The sequence below is a fragment of the Pipra filicauda genome, unplaced genomic scaffold, assembly GCF_003945595.2.
Source record: "Pipra filicauda isolate LSUMZ 115617 unplaced genomic scaffold, ASM394559v2 scaffold139_size1960392_pilon, whole genome shotgun sequence".
NCBI classification, from domain to species: Eukaryota; Metazoa; Chordata; class Aves; order Passeriformes; family Pipridae; genus Pipra; species Pipra filicauda.
The window spans coordinates 245,327-258,278 of NW_024103873.1; the positions used below are offsets into that span (position 1 = coordinate 245,327).

The following is a 12,952-nucleotide window of genomic DNA, read 5'->3' on the forward strand; positions in this document are numbered from 1 at the left end:
ACCTCATGGTCTGTTAGCTGTTAGTGTGGGCTTGTTCTTAATAATGAAAACCCCACTGGTTTCTCCTCGCTCCTCCCCTTTTGAACAGCTTTTTTACGTTTCTTGCTTTCCTGTACCCTTTGTGCTGGGCAAAGAGTGACTTGTCTCACACAAGCTTTGGCTTCTGCTCACAGCCTAAATGCAACTAATGCCACATGGAGGGGTGCTCCCAGAACTGTTTGTTTTGTTAATGGCATGTTTTGCACATTGGATTTTTAACCCACTACTTGCTGCATGGATGTGTAATAACGACTCTTTTGTTTAACATTAGATAAGCATGAGATCACCGAGGCACAGCTGCATGTGTAGTCACTCTTGAAGCAATTGCACACCTAATTGGCTGACAATCTTGGCATTTTCAAAATAAACACAAGCCTTTTAAAGACAGGGGACGTATTTATGTATGAATAGTCAAATAAACCTGTTGGGTGTCATCAATGGAGCCCTCTGGCACTGAACAGTTGTGTGATGACCCTGATCCTGGAGGCAAATCCCAAGATCAAGAGACCAAAAAACAACACGAATCAGAGCAAAAATTATCCAAAATAACGCATAATGCTTTGGAGAACATTAATGTCATTGGTCAAGGCTTGAAGCACCTGTTCCAGCATCAGCGCAGGAGGTCGTCCGTTTCTCCACACGATGTGCAGCAAGCTCAGGCTGAGCTGGAGCCTGACCTGGATTTGGAAAGCCAAAGCATCTGTGCTGACATTGATGGTGTCTCCACCCACCCCACAGCTCTGAACCGGGTGCTTCAGCAGATCAGAGTGCCACCTAAAATGAAGAGAGGGACGAGCCTGCACAGCAGGTGGGGCAAGGCAGATGCCCCGAAAGGAAGCCCCCAGATCAACAGAAGGTCTGCCCAGGATATTCAGTCAGGTCGACCCAGATCATCATCCACTACAGATGCTCCCACAAACTTGTCCGTGATGGAGATTGCTTCTTCTATCTACGTAGGTGGAGAGGAGGCCGCAGCAGCAGCAGTAAGTTACTCAGATTTACCTTTGATCTTTATGATCTCCTTGTATGTTTTCTTAAGCCTTTTGAAATCTTGTTTTGAAAAGCAGGTTTCTTTCAGCAAACACTAATGCTACTGTGTTCAAAAGCTTCCACAGTGGTGAAGCAGAGAGCTTAAAAGATGCAGGCATTAGTCATTTTCTCACATGGCAGGTGGCTGATTTTGGATATGTTTGATCAGTGAAACAAGAGCTACTTTTGAAACACATTAGGTTGGTTGGATGGCACACCCCAGTCAAACAAGGAGTGATGGGCCGAGCAGCAGCCAGAGTAGTCCTCCTTAGCAACTGTTAACTAGTTCCTGCAAGAAAACCTTTCATTTACCTAGATGGCTTTTTGAATTCCTCTCTCATTTTCTTGTGTGTTTGATAAAAGCAAAGAATTCCAGTTGGAGTAGATGGTGCTGTTGGTCTCTTAGACTGTTGAGAGGCTCTGGGAACACGGGCTGCAGCCTGTGACTGACCTCCAGTGCTGGATTGCCTGAACATGGTTTAGATCATCCCGGCTGCTCTGCTGAGAAGGGATCGCTGTTGTCTCCTTCAGTTTGTCTTGCCTGTGTGGGAAAAGCATTCACTGAAATTACAGTCTCTGTTCTGTGACTTGTTCTTGCAAAGCTGTGTAGATCAGCTTATTGATGATAACAAGAAGTAGCATTTATCTTACTATTTTTCTCTTTACCCAGATCGATTTAGTTGAAACATTCTTGGATTTTGGAGGGATTTTTTGTTTGTTTTATTGGAGAACTAGCTTTCTGATTTAACTTTAGCTATAACCTCTATTTTCCTAAAATTCTTTGCAGGCTTGTTCATTGGAGGACAAGTCCTTTGATAAAGATAGAAAGCATTGTGCAAATGGTGTCTGGTTCGTGTGCTCTTAATTGAAGAGGATCTGACCATGACCCTTGGACCAAGAGAAACAATTCTGAGGGGTTTGATGCTGTTGAGATAGCATAGTCCTGAGGCTTACGTAGATTTTTGGTTTTGAAAATTTGTTTTTGTATACTACGGTTTTGTGGAGTTTTTTGTTGGCTAGTTGGTGATGGATTGGGGCTGAATAAGATCTCCTCAATCTACTGGAGGTTGCCTTGCCTCTGCAGAGTGATTGTTCCCTTGTATGGTTTTTCTTCTCCCCTCAAAACCTACTTGGAAATATTCCAAATGAAAATCTTTCCAGATTATTTGGTGATATGTTTTCCACATATTGGTGGGAGTTGTGGGTGGAGCCCATCTTGGGCACAGTGACCACAAAATGATGGAGTTTTCAGTTCTTAGTGAAGTAAGGAAGGGGGTCAGCAAAAACTCTACCTTGGACATCTAGAGGATGGACTTAGGCTTCTTTAGGACACTGCTTTAGAGAGTCCCCTGGGAAACACTCCTTAATAATAAAAGGGTCCAGGAAGACTGGACACACTGTAGGAAGGAAATATAAAGGCACAGAAGTAGGCTGTCCCTATGTGCCAAAAGACAAGTCATCAGGGAAGAACAGCCTCGCTGAACAGGGAGCTTTTATAGGAAGCCAGGGGAAAAAAGAGTGTTTATGACCTCTGGAAGAAGGGGCAGGCAGCTCAGAAGAGTAAAGTGTGTCATTAGGTCACATAGTGAAAAAATTAGGCAAGGCTCAACTAGAGCTCAATCTGGCCATTGCTATGACAGTTAATTAAAAATGTGATTTTTTCTAAATACATCAATAACAAAAGGAGGGCCAAGGAAAATCTCCATTCTTTATTGGATGCAGGGGGGAACATTGTCACCAAAGACAAGGAAAAGGCTGACATAGGCAAGGCAAGGCAGATGCCTTTTTTCCCTCAGTCTTTGACAGTAAGGCTGGTAATCCTCAGGGCCCCCTGAGCTGGTATACAGGGACAGAGAGCAGAATGGACCCCCTGCAACCCTGGAGGAAGTAGTTAGTGACTGGTTGAACCATTAAAACATCATAAGTCTATGGGACCAGATAGGATTCATCCATGGGTACTTAGGGAGCCATCAGAAGAGCTCACCAAACCATTCTTCATCATCTTGTCATCAGTCCTGGCTCACCAGCTGCCAGATGACTGGAGGTTAGCCAATCTGATGCCCATCCATTGGATCCAGGGAACTATAGGCCTGTCAGCTTGACCTCAGTGCCCGGGAAGATCATGGAACAGATCATCTCGGGTGTGATTATATGGCACGTACAGGACAGCCAGGGGATCAGGCCCAGCCAGCACAGGTTTAGGAAAGGCAGGTCCTGTTTGACCAGCCTGGTCCTTCTATGACCAGGTGACCCATCTAGTGGGGGTCACCCCGCTGCAGATCCCTCCTTTGAAGAGGGATCTGGACACTCTGGATCAATGGACTAAGGCCAACGGTGTGAGGTTCAACAAGGCCAAGTGCCAGGCCCTGCCTTTGGGTCACTACGACCCCACACAGCACTCCAGGCTTTGGGCAGGGTGGCTGGAAAGCAGCTCAGTGGGAAAGGCCCTGGGGGCACTGGTGACCCCAGATGAACATGAGCTGGGTATGCCCAGGTGGGTAAGAAGGCCAATGGCACCTGCCTTGTATCTAGAATAGTGTGGCCAGCAGGACCAGGGCAGTGATTATCCTCTGTGCTGGGCACTGCTGAGGCTGCACTTCGAATCCTGGGGTCAGATTTGGACCCCTCACTGCAAGAAATTGCAGTGCTGGAGCATGTCCAGAGAAGGGAACTGAGCTGGGGAAGGGTCTGGAGAGTGGGTCGTATGAGGAGTGACTGAGAGAACTGGGGAGGCTCAACCTGGAGAAAAGGAGGCTCAGGGGGACCTTCTCACTCTCTCCAACTTCCTGACAGGAGGGGGGAGCCGGGGCGGGGGGTCGGGCTCTGCTCCCGGGGAACAAGGGACAGGAGGAGAGGGAATGGCCTCCAGCTGTGCCAGGGGAGGGGCAGGTTGGACATCAGGAGGAATTTCTTCATGGAGAAGGTGTTCAGGCACTGGAAGGGGCTGCCCAGGGAGTGGTGAAGTCCCCATCCCTTGAAGTGTCCAAGGAAGGCCTGGCCGTGGCACTCTGTGATCTGGACTGGGAGACAAGGTGGGAACTGGGCACAGGGTGGACTCGATGATCTTCGAAGTCTTTTCCAACCAAAATGATTCTATGATTTTATGATCTCTGTGATAGCCATCCAGAAATTAGGATATCTTATATTCATCGGTGGTAATTACAAAGTATTAGCATAAGTTATGATATTAGTCTAAGGCAGTGAGTAAAGTTTCCTCTTGGGAGAAGCATTGAAGGAGTCTGCCTGGAGCTTTTGCTTCTTGTCAACAGTTGAAAGAACAGAAATAGTAATAAAGTAGTTGTGAAAAGCATGTGTTCTCCCTAGTTGGTTAACTTTGCAGTTGAGCCATGCCAGTTGAGCCATTGAGAGACCTCAGAAAGAGTTCTCATCATAGCTTTGGGTTTATTTGCATACAGTCTCTTTCTTCATTGTGAGTAAACTCATGATTTTTGTATCAGGAGAATTTTGGGGAAAGTTGTTAGTTTTCTGAGTTTGTACCCAAGTCCATCAACTAAAGTTTATGAAGCAGGGTTTGATTTGTTGGTTTAAAACTATGGTTTCCTTTATTTCGTGTATGAGCAGGAAAGATTGGACAGGCATTTATTAGATAAATAATATGGGAATATGGGAAAAGACTTGGAGTGAGGTGTCCTTTGTCCCAACTGTGCAGCCTCGTGCAGAAGGATGAAGATCAGGGCTTGACTCCACAAAAAATGGAAGATATGGAAATAGTCTGCATGTGTTTAACAGGTCTTCAGCTTCAGTAGTAAGCTAGACTGAAGCATGTGGGGTCCTGCTCATCTCCACTTCTTTTTTTCCTGGTGTCTTTGTTCCAACTATATGAGCCAGACTGAAATCATCTTTCTTCATGTGCTGAGCACAGTTTTGTCATTTTATGTTGCATTTTTAAAAATAGCTACAGCCAATGTCTGTCTTTCACTCCTGATGCATAGGTTCTGGCATGTCAGATGTCTCACAAAGCTTCGCTCTTCCTTTTTCAGGAGCTTCCTCTTTCCGCAGCCTGCTTATTTCACGTGACAGGGTCAGTTTTCTGCTGTCTCCTGATTAGATACACCTGCCCTTTCCTTTTCATGCCTATAACCCCTATTACACACACACAACCTCCCCCACTAAACACACTTTCAGAAAGTTTAGGAAGTTAATCCCCTCAAAATGTTTTATCGTTAACCCAATAGGGGGGTTGGGTTGATTGGGGGGGGTGGTATTTTTTTCCCCCATATATAATAATCCTGCTGCATTTGTCAGGCTTTGTATAGAAACTGAGAAATGAGATTGTCATAGGATGGAAAATAATGTAATAGTTAAAATCTTACTGAGATACTTCACTTGCTCTTGTATTTCAAACAGTCCAAATTTAAATATTTCTGCATAGATCTTTTCTTGTAGAGGTAACCCAGTGAGCTGAGAAATCAGTATTGTGGTTGTTTGAAAAAGATTGAGCCTGCATGGATCCCATTTGGGTCTCCTGTACTTACAGCGCTTTTTGTGGGGGTAATGAGCTATGTGTGAAGATACAAACAAACAGAACAATATGGATGTTTGAAAGATAGGAAGTTAGCAGTACTTTGGTGAGCAGTTGTGTCCACGTGAACTTTTATCCATGCCATGAAGGGTTGCTGTGACCCGTATGCAGGTCTCAGCACTTGGCCTTGTGGAACCTCCTCCTTCATTGGGGTTTTTAGCAAGGAAGTCCTTGTATGCTCTGCTGTCACCTGGGTGTGGTGCCAGCGTTGGTGTGGGAGCATGGCCATGGGGAGATCAAGTTATGGGAGCATGGCCATGGGGAGATCAAGTTATTCACTCTGAGTTCTATACAGAGAATTGATTTGGAACGTTTGGTGGAAGCCCTTGGCTGACACCTTCTGGCATCACTAAGGCAGACCAACTTGGTTTAATTAAGTATCAAACTGTTAGGTGGATTTGCAGTTTTTGCCTTCATAGACCCAGACATTTCCAGGTTGCCATTTGCTTGTCTTAGGGTTACAGTAATGATGAGAGAAAGGATTTGCTGTCCTGCGATAGGATCCTCATAGAGCAGCTTTCTAAGGCTCACTTTCAATCCTGCTGCATCCTGCCAGGACTTCCCGTGTCCTCATCTCCTTGTCAGTTTTGACAATCATTTTCATAAATATTTCAAGTAACTTTGGATTTTGGTTAGCAACTTAAATCTATGTTCTGTTACTGTCCACGTTTTAAAAAATGACTACATATACTTTTGGGATAAGTTTACAGTCTTCAGTTTGCACTCGCATCAGTGTTTTCCAGTGATGATGTTGACCCCAAGAGTATCAAAAACCTACCAGCAGTAAACTTGCTTTTCCTGATTACTTATAGTGACTCTTTCCAAGTGCTTACACTGCTTTGCGCACTGCATGTTAACATAAACAAGGCAGCAAGGTGCCACCTTTTCAGTATATATAGCAGTTGTGGAAGAATGAACAATTTCTCTCCAACTGTAAATAGTCTTCTAAAGCAGTAATTTATTTGCCAGAAACTTTTTTTTTTACAAATTCTTCTGTCCTAAACACCATGCAACACACATGGGACAAACACTTGTAAAAAGACAAAAGATGGAGATTTTTGTAACATTAAAACCATGTGGAAAGTCTGCTGTGGCTCTGAACAGTATGTCCTATAAGGATGACTTTGGCTTTAACCCATTTCTCCAAAGAGCAAGCAATCTTAGCACCATAGTCTGTCTAGCGTTGGCTCTCCCGTTCAGCTTACATAGGTGGTAAGCATTTCATAAATTTTTTTGTCACTGATTGAAGTAAAACATCTTGTAGTTTTGGCTGTAAAAGACTGGAAATGTTAGATATGATTTTACTTTCAGCATCTGCGACTGAGTCGCGTTTGAACAGCGTCAACTTGCACAGTTCCTGTGAAGGGAGAGCTTGTATTCATTTGGGAGGGTGAAACAGGAGTTACCTGTACCCCGATAGCCAAGTGTACAAGAACCTCGATGGACACTGCACAAGGAGCATTTCCGGAAAACAGGAATCCATTCTCTTTCTTAGAAGTGGCGCTGCACAGCCTGGAGCCACAGGTCCGTGCTCCCAGCAGAGCCAGCTGGAGCTGTGTCGGTGTGGCTGGGGCAGCCCCAGCTCCGGGCCGGCCATGCCGCTCTCCTCGTCCCAGCCAAAAAGCCTGCCCGACGTTGGGGCTCTGCAGAGTGAAAGGGTTGCACTGGTTACATCTTTCAGCAAGATAAGATACTGGCCTGTCACTGTGATGGCTTAATGCAGGTTGAGCTAAGTCAAGAGTAGGCTGAGGATTGTTTCACAAGCTCAGAAATTAATCTTCAGTTGCTTAATTGCCCTGGAAACCCATGCAGTGCCAGGCGCTGCTTCCCCTGGCTGGGAACAGTGACCTTTGTGCAGCAGAGAGTGGTGTTAGGCTCCAAGTCTTGTTTGTGGGCAAAGGATGCACAGTCTATGTAAGGAGAACCAGGAATTTAATTTTAGTATAACTGAAATCTGAAGAATCTAATCATTATTAGTCTAGATTTCATTGTTACATGAAAAAAGTATTATTGCTGTCAAAATGTTATACACACCCTTGTTACTTTATAGTCCCTTCCTCAGGTTATACTCACCCTTCCACTGTTCCTCTGGTTCTACAGTTGGTGATGTCACTCTGGGCAGGGTAGAGGTGTGCAAGTACCTCAGGTTGTCAACATCTGGAGCCCTTCACTGGGAGGTTACTTGATTGCTCAATTACAAGGCTAAAAGTTGAACCTTCTGTAGGCAGTGCTGTTGAAACTCAGCCTTACATCTTCTGCTGACACACTTGAGTCATGATAGAGCAAGCTCCGGAGACACATGCGTGCTGTAACAGGCTGCAGAGCCACTGCAACTGTGTAACCGATGTTTTTAACAGGTCCACATCTTCCACAGTAGAATACCATGCAAGATCATCCCCAAATCTCCCTTAGGACCATAGATGATTCCAGTAGAATGGTGATTTTGTGCAATTAGGAAAGGGGCTGAACCATCTTTATCCACATTGTCTTTAACTCTGGTGATGTCACCAAAATTAAAGATAATGCTGTGTTTGCCTGTTGTTCACTGTAGCAGCACTGTCTGTGACAGTTGCTGTGCTAATATCAAATTCCATGGCAACTCAAAAACCTTTCAAGTAATTTCTAATTGTAGGTTTGACTGTGATATGTATCTTATTTTTAATCATTTTTGCAATGTTGTCATGAGGGCTTTCTGAAGCAATTCTGTGGTAATTCTAACCGTAATTTAGTTGGAAATTAGGGTTGAAATAATAAAACTTGGGCTTTTCTCCTGCAGTAGCCCATGTAGCTCCTTTGTTATTTTTTTGAATGAAAGGAAAGTGGGTGGTGGAGAGGAGAAAGGTCAGTGATACTGTGGCACTGCCAGGGTGCTCGGATCAGGCAGGGCTGTGGCACCTCCGCCTGTGTTAATCTGCCAGGTGCAGTTTGCAGGTGGAAGTCCTGAATAAAAGAGCTGATCTAATTGCCTGGTCCCACAGTGTGCAGGAAGGAAGGAGATTTTACTGGGATGTGTTCAAATACTTTGTGAAGATGGGAAGGCCATGACTTTCCTGGAGAGAAGCGGAAAGCTGCTGTACTCAGGCAGCAAACTAGTACTGCCAGGAACAGAAATGCGGTCCCTGGTAAAACTGGAAGTCGTTTTTACTCTAAGCCATGCTATGTCTATGTCCCACTTTCTGCCAGGACCGAAAGTGTGCAGGACAGGTGAGTCATACACAAAGTAAGACTGCCTGAACTAAAGCAGACATGGAGACCTGGGCTTGGAGGCCTGGGCAGGCAGTGGTAGGGGCTGAGGGGTGTGAGGACATGGTGATGGCAGCTGCAGTCCCTGTCAACAGTCAGGGCACTGTGGTGAGGGACATAGGCTTCTCTTTGCCTCTCAATCAACTTTGTGAACTTGCTGAGAATTCTCTTAAGTGAGGATGGCATCTTTTAAATATGTGAGTGTTCTGGTGATCCTTAAATTTGAAGGGCTTTGATACTGGCAGAGGCTGCCCAGAGCAGCTGTGGCTGCCCCAAACCTGGAAGTATTGAAGGCCAGGTTGGACAGGGCCTGGAGCAAACTGAGAGAGTGGAAGGGGGTGGAATGAGATGACCTGTGAAATGCCAGCCCAGTCAGTGACAGGAAAAGGTGCTGGGGTGGTTTGGTACCAGTGCAGGTGTAGTGGTGCAGGTGTGGCAGGTTGGTGCAGGTGGTTTGGTTTGGCGCAGGTGTGGCAGTTTGATGGCCTTGCGGCAGCTGGCTCAGGTGTGACACTTTGGTGGCCTTGCGGCGCTTTGGCACAGGTGTGGCAGTTTGGTGGCTCAGGTGTGGCAGTTTGGTGGCTCAGGTGTGGCAGTTTGGGTGCTCGGGTGTGGCAGTTTGGTGGCTCGGGCGTGGCAGTTTGGGGGCTCGGGTGTGGCAGTTTGGGGGCTCGGGTGTGGCAGTTTGGGTGCTCGGGTGTGGCAGTTTGGTGGCTCGGGCGTGGCAGTTTGGGGGCTCGGGCGTGGCAGTTTGGTGGCTCGGGTGTGGCAGTTTGGGGGCTCGGGCGTGGCAGTTTGGTGGCTCGCAGTCGGGTGTGGCAGTTTGGTGGCTCGGGCGTGGCAGTTTGGGGGCTCGGGTGTGGCAGTTTGGGGGCTCGGGTGTGGCAGTTTGGGTGCTCGGGTGTGGCAGTTTGGTGGCTCGGGCGTGGCAGTTTGGGGGCTCGGGCGTGGCAGTTTGGTGGCTCGGGTGTGGCAGTTTGGGGGCTCGGGCGTGGCAGTTTGGGGGCTCGGGTGTGGCAGTTTGGGGGCTCGGGTGTGGCAGTTTGGGGGCTCGGGTGTGGCAGTTTGATGGCTCGGGCGTGGCAGTTTGGGGGCTCGGGCGTGGCAGTTTGGGGGCTCGGGTGTCCCCCCGGCACTGACCCGCCGCTCGGTCCCGTAGGGGGCGCTGCGAGCGCGCGGCCGGAGCGAACGTGGGGATCCGTGGAAAATCCCCGGGATACACTGTGGGAGCGGTGCAACCTAATAACCCGGGAAAACAGTACTCAAACACTGTCCTTGCCTCCGGTGCTGTTCTCTACGGTAGCCCATAGCCTGCCCTATGCAGAGAGCTCGGGGCTCACAGTAACGAATCCAGAACACCGAGGCATCTTTAAATGTTTTCTTTTGAAATATATAACAAATAAGCTGAAAGGGTTGATCCTGAGAATGTGTAGCTTTCAAGGCATGCAAATTTTATCTTCCAAACCTGCAGTAAGAAAATGTCTCTCCTGTTGGTTATTCCAAAAGGTCCCTCTGTAAGAGGTTATCAGTAAGATGCCTTTCTCTTCATTTACATGTGTAAAGCATTGATGTAACACTCATACATACATGTTTCTGCTAGCTTTATATAATGCTAAAAGATAATTTTAAAAAAACTGCTAAAAACTATGAATTTGATCTATAAGTAAAAAGCTGTAGAAGATTGCATGAGAGGGATATTAAAACAATTCAGTTCTTACTGAACATTTTTTAAAAGAAAATCAGTTATAAAATATTTTGTACTAAGGATTAATTCTAATTATGTTTTGTGTTCTCATGAAAGGATGTAATTTTAGAGGCATTAGTTTATTAGGTCAAGTTCATTTTAAATTCGAAAATAAAATTTGATGGCTTTTACTGAAATCTGAATTTTTTCCATCATGTTCCTGAATAAAGAGGTAAGAATTCACCAATTAAGGTATTATACAGGAATGAATTGCTGTAGGAAGATAATGTTAGGGGAAAAAAAGTGACAATAGCCCAGTGACAGGGGGCTAAGGCAAAGAGCTGCATGTGTCTCTGGTCAGAGCAGGAGCCATTCATTAACTGTGGAGATCATAAACATCAGTTTGGAAATGCTGAGTGTGAGGCCTTGGCTCCAGAGACAAAGGAGAATGTTGCTATCATCAGTTTTGCTAATCTGCCAGTCCCATCTCAGTCTGATGTGGATTATATCGCAGCCAGCTGGCTCCATTCCTTATCTGTATCTCTGTCTCACCCAGACTCTGAGCCACGGGGCCTGGGAGGGAAGGGAGAGGGACAGCTGGGTGTCCACAGAGGAAGTGAGGCACCCCTGTGTCCCAGGTGATGGACAGCAGAGGTACTGGGTACTTGGGACCTTGGGCACTGAGCCCAGCGGGTAGGAGGGTGAGAGGGTGATTACCCAGAGATGCTGGTATCTGCTGTCAGGCAGGTGGAGACAGGGAGGTTTGGTTGCAGCAGATAAGGTGGCAGGGCTGACTGGGCACCCCAGCTGCCTGTGTTCCAGCATTTTGCTCCAGCACTGTGGTGGACTCCCACAGTGCATCACTGACTGACTGCGTGTGTGTGCACTCTCACTCATTCTCACACGCACTCGCCCTGCTGGTCTCTGCAGCAGTAGGCACGTGAGCTTGCCCGGCATGGAGGCTGTTCAAGGTGGTGGTATAGATTTTCTGCAGTAGGAATTGAACGGTGTGCACGAGGCTTCTGAATATAGCCAAACTGTAGAACAAGAAGTACTGACCCAGTTCAGGGAGGAGGAGGAGGATGCAGCTGCTAGATGCAGAATCCCCTGAGAATCTGGCGTGTGCTCTGACAGCACAAGGAGGTGTTTCTAGGGTCCCAGTCCCCTCAGTTTCCTGTGCTGTTAACTCTACGTGGTTATTATAAAAGTAAGGCCTGGGAACTGGGTAACGTACTTTCTATATATTTCAAAAAAACAAGATCATTTTGAACAGGAGTCCAAGTTCTGGCAGGGAACACTTCCTCTGTACAGAACACATATCTGTGTTTGAAACCTCCAAGTTACCTCTGACTGGGCAGTATGCTACCAAATCCTGCTTTAATTTCAAAACTGGGGTTTGGTGCTGAAGAATGCATCTATTGATATTACTTTTGGATGACAGTTATAAAATAAACACCTCTGTGTAATCTTTTCGTAACTTTCCGATTGAGGTCTATTTAGAGAACCTCCCTGACCCTTCTCATAACTTTCCACGGCCCAACTGCAAATGTCTCCTCTAGCCTCCAAGTTATCTGATGACTTAAAAAAAGGCTAAAAACATTTTCCTTAACAAGGCAAATATTCTGGCCTAAGACACCTTCATTTTTCTACAACTGTGCAACCGTGTATGGCAGTGACTTGTACTTACCCAGTACATTCCATAGAGAGGAAATCTGTGTTGAGCCAGTGCACAACTGACTCCTAAGAGCCAGGTGCACACCACAGCGATATGTGCCGTGCCATCTGGGGTGCTAGGTTTGTCATAGCTGGAGCATGCCATGGCATCTTTCTGACCACTGTGCCAGTGCTTGCTACCCACTGAAACTAAGGCCTGAGAAGAGTGCTGGTGAGCAGCACAGTGCTGGGCAATCCAGCCTTGCCCTGATACCAAGTCAAAACTCAGCTGGGACATGCTCTGCCATGGGAGTTGTTCTGATTCAGTAGTTTTGCTGATAGTCTAGAGTTATTCAGAAACTATTTTCCTATGTAAGTAAGTCCAGATATACTGCAGGGATCAATGCTATAGCCATTTCAGTGTAATGCAAAAAGGAGCCCTCCACTTTGGGTGCAGGAGGCAATTACAAAAGGAGTTGGAAATAAAATCCTAAGAAGTTCAAAATTAAAATGCTGAGACAGGACTACTTGAGAAAAGGACTTGTTTCCAGAGATTTCAAGCTCCTTGTGTTTTGGGTTTTCAGTTTCCTTCCTCAGTTTAGGAGCATCCTGGCAGCTGCCTGAGAGCTGGCCCCATCTGCGTGGCACAGACTGGCACTGTGCATGTGCTGTCTGCTGGACTCCTGCAGTCCCTCAGGGCATTGCTGCCAACTGAGATTAGAGCCCTGCAATCCCCTTTTCTGCAAGAACATGGTACCGTG

At 46.5% G+C, this 12,952-nt stretch overlaps 1 protein-coding gene across 9 annotated transcripts in view; it reads left to right on the forward strand.

Annotated features, from left to right (window-relative positions):
• Positions 1-12,952, forward strand: part of TMCC1 (transmembrane and coiled-coil domain family 1) — a 114,808-nt gene that overhangs the window by 48,649 nt on the left and 53,207 nt on the right. For 8 of the 9 annotated variants that reach the window (XM_039378464.1, XM_039378467.1, XM_039378463.1 and 5 more), the window contains one exon: positions 778-1,022. In XM_039378464.1, coding sequence (XP_039234398.1) covers positions 819-1,022 — 204 coding nt within the window. In that variant the 5' untranslated portion in view covers positions 778-818. Of the gene's footprint in view, positions 1-310; positions 1,023-12,952 lie in introns of those variants that run through there. The other variant, XM_027746395.2, reaches the window with a different exon arrangement.